The sequence below is a fragment of the Squalius cephalus genome, assembly GCF_949319135.1.
Source record: "Squalius cephalus genome assembly, chromosome: 3".
In the NCBI taxonomy this organism is placed as follows: domain Eukaryota; kingdom Metazoa; phylum Chordata; class Actinopteri; order Cypriniformes; family Leuciscidae; genus Squalius; species Squalius cephalus.
The window spans coordinates 43,975,235-43,988,100 of NC_137124.1; the positions used below are offsets into that span (position 1 = coordinate 43,975,235).

General features: G+C 39.6%; 1 protein-coding gene across 6 annotated transcripts in view; it reads right to left on the reverse strand.

Annotated features, from left to right (window-relative positions):
• Nucleotides 1-12,866, reverse strand: part of dennd4c (DENN/MADD domain containing 4C) — a 228,618-nt gene that overhangs the window by 59,771 nt on the left and 155,981 nt on the right. The window contains exons 19-23 of one of the 6 annotated variants that reach the window (XM_079866347.1): nucleotides 12,528-12,675; nucleotides 11,105-11,242; nucleotides 10,860-10,988; nucleotides 10,296-10,445; nucleotides 8,990-10,098 (exon numbers count right to left, since the gene is read on the reverse strand). In XM_079866347.1, the coding sequence (XP_079722473.1) occupies nucleotides 8,990-10,098; nucleotides 10,296-10,445; nucleotides 10,860-10,988; nucleotides 11,105-11,242; nucleotides 12,528-12,675 (1,674 nt within the window). Of the gene's footprint in view, nucleotides 1-8,989; nucleotides 10,099-10,295; nucleotides 10,446-10,859; nucleotides 10,989-11,104; nucleotides 11,255-12,527; nucleotides 12,676-12,866 lie in introns of all 6 variants that reach the window. The other 5 variants (XM_079866346.1, XM_079866345.1, XM_079866349.1 and 2 more) reach the window with 5 other exon arrangements.

Here is a 12,866-nt window from a genome sequence, read left to right on the forward strand (position 1 = left end):
TATGTTTTGGACTTGTTCGGAACTTGAAAACTATTGGAGAAATATAATACAAACTATTGACAAGATTATTAAGGTTAAGCTTTCATTTGACCCGAGATTTATATTACTGGGAGATGAATCAGCCCTCCAACTTGATCAAAGGAAGAATTTACGTTTTGTTAAGATGGCTCTTATAGCAGCAAAGAAATGTATAGCTACACATTGGAAATCAGAAGAACCACCCAGTCATGTTGTGTGGCTTAGAGAACTTTCGTCCTATGTGCCTGTTGAAAAGATAATGTTTAATATTAAAAAAAAATCACTGATGTTCGAAAAGACATGGGGCAGATTTATCGAATATATTAATAATTTAAATGTTACATTGATTGAAAATGCTGATGTGATAATGTAACCCTTCTCTACTTTAACTTATGAAAACCTCTCTCTTACATACCAGCTGAGTGCCTTGTAATACTGTACATTTGAGTGTTCTGTCTATTTGGGGGTGGGAGAGGGGTGGGAGGGTGTTTAGAAAAGATTGTTTACTTGTATACTGAATTGAATCTGTGAATTGTTCATGTGAAAAATAATAAATATATTGATAAAAAAAACAATGCCATTGGCACTTGTCTACATTGCAGACATGTCTCTTAATGCACATAACTTTTCACCTTTTTGCACAATCTTGAAAAAAGTACTATTGTTGAAATTCTCAGATCAAGCAAACTTCAACGCTCCCTTAATCCACTACCTGCTAACGTTAGTGAACCGCACCCGAGCAAGCACACTTTGCAGTTCCTCCGGAAATGCATTTTTCTAGTTATTATTATTATTATTATTAGTTTTTTTATAAAATATGTCAAAGTTAACTTATATTTATTAAATGTTTAATTATGATTGTTTTCTATTGACGACCCTAGTTTTTTACTGTAAGGGTCCTATTTTAACAATCTAAGCGCATGGTCTAAAGTGCATGGCGCAAGTGGACTTACGGCATGTCCGAATCCACTTTTGCTAGTTTAACGACGAGAAAAATGGTCGGCGTGTCCGGCGCATGGTCTAAAAGGGTTGTCCCTATTCTTAATGAGTAATGGGTGTGTTTTGGGCATAACGTACAATAAACCAATCAGAGTCTCATCTCCCATTCCCTTTAAAAGCCAGTTGCGCAGATTTGTTGCGTGGATTCCCAATCCGCCAAGGCGGATTTGCTATTTACATGGCGAATTTGCAAGCGGAAAGACTGAACGCCTCTCCAGAGAGGAAACGGATCTGCTCATGTGCGAGGTTAAAGCACGCAAGCAGACCATCTACGGGACAAGCCGGATTCCACCATATCTTTATGTTTTGTGTGCTGCTGCGCGTCCTGTGTGTAATAAGCAGAGTGTACGCGTGTTGTCCACCCGCCTATAGGTTCATATTACTAATGTGCCCTTTAAATAACAAAAAAAAAAAAAAAACTGCACCATTGACTTTTGACCAGGTTTTTGTTGGTCAATGGTGCAGTCTATTTCAGTAGCTTCAAAATAGCAACGCACCAACAATGCGTCTGAACACACCTTGTTTTCAGACCAGTACGCCCATGGGCGCACAAATGGGCGCAAATGCATTTTCTATTTAAACAACGTGGCGCAGGATGTGAAAATGATAACTGGGTCGGGCTGAAACTAGCAAAAAACACTTGCGCCTGGCAGCGGGTGTATGATAGGGCCCTAAGAAATACAAATAAAATCTTTTTTAAAATAGAATGTTTTTATTATTATTTTAAAGGTTTACTCATTCAATACTATAATAGTGAGTAAAAAATATACACTGTATCTTAATGAATTTTTTTAGTACAATGACAATATAAAAGACAGTTATTTAATTTAGGTAAAAAACATGTCTGTGCAATATAATTTTTTTAAACATTTTTCTCACACAGTAAAAATTGGTCTTTAAACGTGAATATATAATTTATATTTATACTATGGGGCTGAATGCTTGATTCTGATTGGTTGACAAATGTTCTAAGGTATTACATTTCTTTCAAGTAAACACAAAACTAAAGCAGTTCCAGGCAGGTCTTGACTGCATTATAGTTCCATATCACTTCGGCAAATTATTTAAGTTATTTCAAAGGTTCTTACAGTCTATTACAATATCAAAAGAACCAAAATCCACAAACACTGACCAAGAAAATTTGTGGGTTTTTTTTGCTAACTGGGAGGTAATTGCTTTAACCCTCTGGGGTCTGGGGTGTTTTTGGGGTCCTTGAGATGTTCTGACATGCCCTGACATTTGTGCTTTTTTCAGTTGCTTATAAACATATTAATGGCAAAGGTGTAAATTCACTCTATATAGCACAAACAGGACTTCCATAATATGTGAGCCACATGTATGTACATGTTTTCATTTTTGAGAGAATAATGTTTATGCATGGTAATCGAAAAAACTAAAAATTAAAGTTTCTGAAATAAGGCCACAAAACACATACTAAATATGTGGCAATAAGACTTTTGACTAATGGATTTCATCGCCTAGTGTTTTTTCTTCAAAATGATATGAAAATCATCCTGCATAATCATTCACAAAAAAACGATACATTGATTTTAGTTTTGTGAAACACTTTTAGTTTGGAAAGCCAATATGCGGATGGGGCGTAAACGCTCCAACAGCATCATGCATATGTAGTAGTTCACACCTGGTGAGACTACGTCCCTGCATACTTAATGAGCCATTCATTCAGGTGTGTCACCTATAGCTAACTTAAATATACAAGCTTCATAAAAATGATCATTCTAGGAGAAAATTTCAGATGGCATTTAGAGGCTTTTGCATCTGAACTCTTCATATATACACACACACATATATATATATATATGCATGCACATACATACTTTATAATCTTTTCAAAACTAGTCAACGTCTTTCAAAACTAAAGTATACATTTTATCATACGTATTTCAAAGTAAAGGATTCATTAGTTAGTTGATGACTTTATTTTTGACAAAACACATACAGTATATATTCCTCATCTCAGTATAGCAATAGAGTTTGCTAAAAGCTGTTCATTCAATACAGCAGTATTTGAAAATCGATCATATTTTGTAAAATTACATTTATATTTGCATTTATGTCAAAACCTAGACACTTTTAAACATCAAAAGGACATTTATTAATATGTATTCGTGTCAAAATGACAAATAAACAGATTTTCCTATTCAATTTTGCATGGAAACGCTTCCAAGACGCTTGCGTGTCGCGTGAAAAATAGGCGTCGGTTCTATTTCTAGAATGCACGCGTTTTCCACGCGGCTCGTGCCGCGCCTGAGACGCGCGTCTCACACAGGCAGTATGCAAACTCTAAACTGTTAACATGGATGGGAGCCGAAATAAAAACGGACACGCCACGCAGCTGAGACGCTTACGCCACGCATCCAGTGTTTCACCGGCCTTATCCAGCGGATGTGGGCGTTTCACAGGTTTGTATGGATCGCCTCACATTTGCGTTTGAATAGCGCGGTCTCCGTAGGCGGAGTCACATTAAAACTTAATTAGCTGAGATGAGAACGACTGACATCTCTCTCTTTACATACATATATAAACTGTGAATATTTGTTTTTTATAACAATTACTTCATTTGAAAGAAGAGAATTCAAGCTTCATGCCTGTGTGACTGTATGCCTGTTTGACTGAGTATTCGCTGAGTTACAGTTCATTTTCGGACGCGTTTCAGAATTGACTTCACTGACGGAGAGTAGGCAGAACTCGCATCATGTTTATTTTTCTTTATTTGGCGAAAAGCACAACACTTTGTTTTTATTATGAGCATACACAAAAAAAATACACACTAAACAGGATCGATTGATGTATAACACAAGCATATAAGATAAAAATTAATATTTTTTTTTTATTTTTTTTTTTGCACTCATACGGAAAAAAACGAGCCTATCGCGCCGGCGCGATAGCCAACCTCAGGGGGTTAAAAGCAAACAGCAAACAAACAGCAGGAAGGTAGGATTGTTGTATTGGCATTTGTTTTTTATTTGTTTTTATTTGTTTTTACCTTCCGTCTATCCCTGGCTTTCATTCATAACATCAGTGAACACCCTCTCCTGGTTTTGCTGAAAAAGTTTACAACAATTTGGTGCCGTGACCCGGATGGAGAAACTGAAACTCAACAAAGAATGAACTTTCCAGACGGAACCTTGAAACTTCAAGAAACAAAGAACGAACTTTTCCAGATCTGAAGATTGAAACTTCAAGCTCAACAAAGATCTAAATTCCAGACTGAATCTTTCCAACTTCCTCCAGTTTGAAAACTTCAAGCTCAAACAAAGATCTGCTTTCCAGACTGCATCTTTTGATATCCAGATCGAAACTTCCAGCTGAACAAAGATTTCCAGACTGAATCTTCCTTTACAACCAAGGGTTGGTGAGTTTCACTCCATTCAAAGAACCGTTGCAAACCAGTACAAATTTGTTTTTCCTCTGCGCCGTTCAGAGAAGTTAACAAACAGCTGTAGAGTTTGGTTAACTAAGTTATCCTCTAAAGTTGTCTTTTAGAGATGAAATTTATCCTCTGTTTTCAGGCAGGGAAGATTAGCATAATGTGCTAATATTTTGTATCCTTTGCTTTAGGCAGAGAAGGATTAGCTTTATGTGCTAGTTATTTTGTTTATCCTCTATTCTTGTCGGCAGGGAAGTTAAGTGTTAAGTGTTTGTAATTTGGAAAGTTTACAAGTGTACCCTCTGTTGAAGAGAGAAGTTTAGTGTTTGTTTGTGTGGTAACATAGAAATTCACAAAATGGTTAGAAGGAATGCTAGGCTGATTCCCACAACTGAGAAAAGTGGATTAGCTACCCCTTTATGGACAGACAATGAGTTTAAGTCTTTGTTAGGAGAATGCATGGACTCAATCGTGACTGAGGAAGTCAGATTGAGTTTAACAAAGAAATTTGGCATTGATGCAGACAAAGTATGGTCAATTGAAGATTGTAAAAAGATACTAGGAGCAAGTATTCGCAAGAACAATGTGAAAGCCATTATCTGTTGTCACAGAGAATTTAGCTTAGCCATTGCACAAGAACAAGCTCAGTGTATTGCTAAGTTAAAAGAACAGAACAAACAATTGCACACTCAAGTGTTCTCTTTCAAGAAAACGGTGGGCCTCAAGGCCTCAACCAAATGTGACTCAGAAGACCAACAGTCAGATGAAAGCTATCCTGATTTACAGTCTTTTGATAGAATAGAGGACAATGATGAAAGATGTAAATGCAGTTGAAGTGTGTGGAGCAAGACAAAAGGCTCAGAATAGGAGAAAAGGGGTTAAAGGGGCATTCCACCCATTTGAACATTGTTTTTTATTTAAAGTGGGTCATATATGTAGTCGAAATGTAAAATAAATTTTGAATTTGGTGCCTTCGTGACCGAGGAAAGACAAAAAATAACTTCAGGACGCATTTGTATGAAAGACAACAACTCCCACAATGCACCACATTGCACAGCTCCGCAAGCCACTCCCACTAATCCAGAAAGCGAATATCTGCCTATAAGAGAAATCACTCTTCCGTCTACAAGGCTAGCTACCACCAGAGCTTGAAATTCATTTCACATTCACACAAAATGTCTAGTTAGTTGGCGAACTCATTAGTGCATTACTCCTCGTTTGTATTTCTTTCGAAAAGGTGAATTATTGCATGGTACCTGGATGTTCAGTCAGAACATATGCGGTGCGAAACTAGGATAGTTCTCAACACAAACGTCCGTGTCCTCGTCTGATTCAGAGATTTCGTCCAGGAGAAATTGTCATCGTTGAAATTCTTTGCCGCAGACGGACTCTATCTCTGTGTTCGTAGTTGCATCTTACAGTCTATGAGTTGCATAGTGAGATCACCGGCGCCACCAGTCCGCCCTAACTCGAGCCAGTCCGGGCTCCTCGTCCGCGGCAGGCAGGTCTTCTGCCTCGGCTGCTCTTCGCTATAATGCGGCTTGTAAAGGTAGCCACAAACACCTGATTCAAGCATCAGACTTCCGAAATCCTCTTCTTCTATATCATATTGAGCACTCTCCTCCGCTATTGTCATTACTTTACATCTGTCTCCACAGCGCCTGTTAGCTTAGCTTCAAACAAGATGGAGGATATTGCTTTCAGTTTCAGAGAGTAAAGTCCCACCCACTGATCTGTAATAGGTCTGTAGCGTGAGCGGGTCCCGCCCCCTGTGAAAGATGAGGAACTAGTGCTTGTAGTCTCAACAGAAATCCCCCCCTCTTACACTTCCTCCTACAATGACGCAAAATGACGATTTTTGCATCATTGTAGGAGGAAGTATAAAAGGTAAATAACGGATTTCTCCCGTCTCAGGGGAAAATGAGAGAGTGTTGCACGACCATTCAATAGTATGACTGGGTTTCTAACAATGCAAAGCTTAATGCAAATGGGTGGAGTGTCCCTTTAATCCAGTTCCATCTGCAACCCCCATACAAGCAGTCAACACAGCTTTAGGTCCTAAAGATATTGAGAGAATTGCTGAAAGTTTGCCATCAGTGCAAATACATTTTTCTGAGTTTAGGAGAGAGTCGTCCAAAAAGATGCGGCTCTACGATATGTCTCTAGCTGAAGTCACCCAGCTAATATCACAGATTTTGACTGAGTCAGAATTCAATGATTTTGAAAGTGCTGTAAACAATTCTGAGTTTCAAAATGCCAGAAAAGATGATTTGAGAGAGGGAGTTCTGAAAGTGTTAACGAACATTGTTGGACCGAACGTGGACTGGTCAAAGATCACTAGTTTGGTACAGAAGAAGGGTGAAAATGTATGCGAGTACACAGAAAGATTTTGCCAGACCACTGTAGCTTACAGCGGAATTGCTGACACTTCAGAGAAGGTGCTAGAGGATAATGGTCCCCTCGTTCGCGCATGGTTTCAGGGTCTTCTGTCAGAACATAAAAATGCATTGCCTTACTTAGAATTAACTTGGTCCAGTAGAACCCTGCAAAACAACTTGGACAGGTTAGCTACTTGGGAAAGAGACTCTGATGTCAAGGCAAGAGTAAAAATTGCAGCAGCATCCTTTAAGGGCAACACAGAGAATGAACAGAAATGCAAACGTCCTAAGAGAGAGGGCAGCTGTAATTACTGTGGTAAACATGGCCATTGGATGAATGAGTGTAGAAAAAGCAAAAAGAATTTTAAAGAAGTTAACAAGGCTTCTGCTCAGCCTGCTTGCTATTCTGAAGCAGCCCCTTCCCTCTTCGTTAAACTCGTGGGGCAACTTGATACGGTGTTAACCATTTAGGCTGTGAGTGCTTAATTTCCACAGAAACAACAACAAAGATGGAAGTCTGATTTTTGTTTAATAGAACGTGACTGTCTCAGCCTTCTTTTGGGGAACCCTGGTTAAGTAGAGTCACAGCCGTAAATGTTATACCACAGAATATTGCAGTCAGACAACCATCCTCTGTTATGATGTTTTATTAGGACTGATGTTTCACTGGAGAATGGAAATGTGCCAATTTCTCTCACACACTGTACAGTGTGCACACAACAGGGACAGAATAGGACACACAGACCAGTGCGGAGCCCAGAGAAGAGCCGAAGTGCAACAGGCCTCGGGGGCAAAACCTTGTGGTGAAGATTTCCTCATCCCCCCTCTTATTCCCACCTCACTGGTCCATAGGTGTCGAATCAATTAAGATTAGGAAAAGAAAAAACACTATACGATCACAATGTTTACTGTAATATAGTTATATGTAAAAACTATATGGTCACCAGAAGTTTACTTTGATAAGAGTTAGACGTAAAACCACTATACGATTAAATGACTTATGGAAGAATGAAGTCTATGCATGAATACTGCTGGTCTGCCGTTTCTTTGTTTTCTTGTGTTACAGGTATGTGTGTACGCCATGATGTCATCGCAAGCGGAAACCTGGTGTAAAACATCACCTCAGATTTCCATGAACAAGCCTCATGAGGGACGAGTCATCAGAGCGACTCTACGTGGGAAATGGACTCTACAGGAAACAGACTTCACAGCAATTCAGACGCCATGGACTTTCAAGACTTCCACTCTTATGCTACATGGTTTTCTGTGTAATCATGTAGTTTATACGACATTTTACACCCTGCATCGTATGTGTCAACAGTTATGGTTTTGAGAAGAACTATGACACTCATGTAAATCAAGACACAACACAGAATAAGTTGTATGTGCCTGTGACGATCAAAAGTTACAAGAATGAACTTTTAAGTGTTTAAATGTGTATTTTGTGAGAGTTTTTAAGAACTCTCAAAGAGGGGACTGAAGGGTTACAAATTTTAAATCTTTCAAATATGCTTCCATACATAACATCACGGTAAAGAATATTGTATTTAGCGTTTACGGTTGAGATAATGATTCTGCTAAGCGTTTAAGGTTGAGATAATGATTCTGCTATGCAAAGTTGCAATTCCTGTTTTTTCCTTATTGTCTTTAATGGCTCTGGGAGTCCCAGTTTCACTCAGAGCTACAGCCCAGACGTTGAATCGTTGGGCTGATTGGATTAGCACATATGCGTTTGAATGGTTATGCTGATTGGATTGAGACTGGTAACACGCTGGAGTCTGGGGCAGGTTCCTTAACCTGTATACTTAATTTGCATGCTTTGTTCAACCTCACTGTAAATCCCTCCCCCTAAATGTCTATAAATTTGCGAGGCAACTGTCTTGAGTTAGTCTTGATGATGATGATGAACTACAGACTACTTGGAAGAATAAATCTCTTCTGCTTATAAGATCCATCTCAAGTCTCCTAGTTTTTGCTTCGATGAAGGAATAATAAGTTACCAACATATGTTAAGCAGTCACAATCAAGAATTAAAAAAACAGTATGTTACTAAAGCATAAAAGAGGTACTTTGTTCACCTATTTCCTCCTGAGATAAGTTTTTCTGTCTAATGTGGTCGGATTTTGATCTGTCTGCACTATGATCTCTGATTAAGAAAACCTATTTTGATTTTCTAACAACTTGTTTTCTTTTGGTCTCTCACCTCATCATCAGAGTAGGAGTAAGCTGAGGCCACTGCATCCCACATCTTACTGGCCACGTTGGCTGCCTGCTTCATGCCTGACTTAAGCATATCTACTTTCGGCCCTACCAGGAGAGAGTCCATCTTGATGCCTGATATGGAATTGATAACAGATCCCAGTGAGCTGCTCTGTGATGACTTTACAAGAGCGGTCAGCGATGATGACCTTTGACCTGCAGAGCCTGGGGTCTTGGGGGACTTGAATGTGAATGTCTTAGAGCGTGTGACGGCAGGGCTACGTTTTGGTGTTTCAGTTGAACTAGCCACTTTGACCGGACCAATCGGAAGGCTCGATCTTCTTTCTAAAGACTGCTTAACTGCAGGAGAGTCTGGACAGTTCATTGATTCATGATTTGATCCCTGTTGCAACTCCATGCTGGGAGATCTACCACTAAGAGGTTTACCACTCATGTACATTTCAATCTCATCTGCCAGATTCCTTGACACCAAAAGTGGAAAGGGCTGTGTGGACTCCTGGCTCTGGATGGAGGTTACATCCTCAGTTTCGGAGGCAAAGAGAGACAGAGGATCTGCCCCCACCTCAACATCCTCCCTCTCCACAGCTTTAGAAGAGGAGGAACCAGTGCTAATGGTTCGCCCAAGTCCTTCACTACCCTGGGGTGTTGCTGCATCAACTGAATCTTCCAGCTCTCTACTTTTCTCCACTTTCTCTTCTGTAGTACTGAATGCTTTGTGCTCCTTCTCCAGCTTATCTTCATGTTCATCTTCCTGGAGGGCAGGGCTCAGTGTAGCCTCCATCTTAAACTCTTTAAAGGGAGCGATGGTTCCAAAAGGAGGAGGGGTCAGACTGCCAGAGAACACTGCTGCGAGGATTTTTGCATCCGCACCCATGTGATCAGCGCTGAGCTCCAGACTGCCCTTCTTTTGTAGCATGCCGGCTTTGCTCTCCGCACTGAAACTGCAGCTGCGCTCCATGAAGGCTTTCACCCTCTGCTGCTGTCCAGACTGAGACACCTGTGAATCTGGGATTCCAGAATCATCCTCCACAGGCAGGGTGACATCTTCACTCTTTTTACGAGGCATGAAGAGCTTACCTGTACAAACACCTGCTGGAGACATGGAAGACAATGAAAGCAATGGTACTTAATTTCAGGAAGCACTCAATAAATGCTAGAATTTGCTTGTCCAGAAAGAAATATCAGTACTTGGCATGGCAACAAAAGTTTTGTGTAAAATAACATGCTGCATCAAAGAACTTGTACCAAGTTATTATTAATCATATCAGTATAGATTTCCAGTTACTTACCAGTTTCTCCCCTGCCTGCAGTGCTGTCAAAGTGGACAGGGATCTCAGTGGACAGTTTAACAATGCTGGCTACACAAGGTGCCATCTCAGCAGGGCTAGGGGGCTCCGTCACAGCTACAACACTGTCCACAGAACTAGCAATATCAACCCCTGTAAAGAGACAAAAGGAGGAAACTATCTTAGAGAAATTATCCTGAAGTCAATGTACATTACAATAGAAAATCTAGTGCTGTAAAAGGAACTGCATTAATGCATGTGATTAAAGATAATTAACAGTTAATTCTGAATGCTGTTAATGCATTCACTCAATTTGACATCTACAGTATTTCATTCTGTTTCAGTGATATAATTATCCTAGAACCTCAACAAGAATAAAATATTACACACAAAACAAATTGGTGTCATTTGTATAAACATGAATGACAATGGTATTATAGTTAAATATTTGCTAAATATTAAGTGCATTAAGTGCAGGACAATTGCATTATTTAATTATTTCAAAGTTGCATTAACTTCAATTAACTTTTAATTAGCTATATACAGTACAACAATCCAGTGCAGTACCAATTTGGGAGTTGGTTGCTTTGCTATTGCTGGTGTGGCTGGTAGACAGAGGAGCAGAGGTTATAGGTCCATCTGCAAGGTCCTGGGGCAGCTCATCCTTAGATCCATAACCCTGATCAGACTGACCAGCTTATGAAATCATAAACACAAAACATACTCAGTCAACAAAACAAAACATGGAAATGTTAATAAAATGATATTTAATTTCACATACATTATATTTGAATCACACAAGGCAACAATACCTGTACTATATTGACTGTTAATAGCACCCTCAACTAAAAGGCCGTGGGAGAAGAGTATGTGTTCCTCTACAATAGGTTCATTTGAGCTGTCTACACTGCCATGACTCAGTCTGTCTCCATCAGCACCTGCTGCTGTACCTGCTGAAAGCTCTGTTTGAAAATACACACAATTTCACACAGTCATTTCATAACGATAAGAACAGAAGATTAAACTAAATATGAGTAACTTTTTTTTTTTTTATGATGTTTAATGTTGACAATCAAACTTCACTCAATAAAATTAATTCTACATTTAAAATGCTTGTTGTATTTCTTATTTGTCTCTGTCAGTTTAAATCTAGACTAAAACACATCTCTTTAACCTGGCATACACATAGAAAATTATACATTCCTATTATTCAAATCAGTTAAATGATTATTAGGCTGCATAAATTAGGTCAGCCAGAACCGGGAACACTTCCTATAACACACTATGTACTCGTTACATCATAAGAAGAATGGCATCTACGCTAATGTTAGTCTTTCTGTTTATTCCGAGGTTTACTGTAATCAGCCGGATCCAGGCCGTATCCAGATCAGATGGTGGACCTGCGCCTAGACATGACCAAACGCATGATGTAGTCAACTGGATCTGGGCCGTATCCAGACCAGATGGAGGACCTGCACCTAGACACGACCACAACGCATCCCTGAAGTGTCAGCAGAGATTGTTGCAACTAGACTCTCCCCATCGACACGACAGCCATCGGCACTGATCCTCAACAAACTCGTCTCCATACCCATGATGACTCCGATCTTCAACCAGATGGAACTGGATAATATTCTGATTGTTCCAATCCAATCTGACTTCTGACCTGTAATGCTGCCTGAATCATAAATCATACACTGTTCGTTTGTTGGCCAGAAGAGAACTGGCCCCCCGACTAAGCCTGGTTTCTCCCAAGTTTTTTTTCTCCATTCTGCCACCTGATGGAGTTTTGGTTCCTTGCCACTGTCGCCTTTTTCACCTTTGTTGTCATTGGCTTTTGGCTTGCTTAGTTGGGGATGTGATGTCGAGGATGGCAGTTGCTAGTAAAAGTGTTAACCTGGCATTTATGAACATTTGACCTAAAATTATAATACAATATTAATCTAGTTACTTACCATTCTACTCGCAATAACCTGTAACATATTTTAATAGAAGGAAAACTACTTACATCATCATCTATTATCGGTAAATGTAAATGCATTCCGTCTGAAGTGGGACTAAAATGTATACCCTCTGGGGTTGAATGAAAAATTAAAAAGACCAGAAGGGGGATATTAAAAGTAGAGGTAGAGGGAGGGGCAGGGAACCCCACCCCCAACATAAACCTGTTTCTAACTACCCAACTCTAGGGCCACAATGTATAAACATTAAGCATAGGATGGAAGGAACTCGAACCTGTGGTTATCAGAGAAGGACCTCTATGAAGAGCTGTCCCACGCAATGCATGTTTAAACTGCACCACTCCTCGCACCAGGTTCCGCATTTTGGTCCACATGAAGAGTCCGCTACGGTTACGGCTTGGCCAATGACTTTCCAGGACAGCCTGGACAAAACGCAGCAATTGACAGGTCAGAAGTAACCATGACAAATTGTTTCAACATGGTAACACATTCACTGGAGCAACAGGACCAGATCATTTCATGATGCAAAATATTCAAGATGTTAGATGGAAGATTAAAAGGCATTTTCTTTTATGTGATATCTAAAATATTCTAATTTATAAACTCTCGAGTG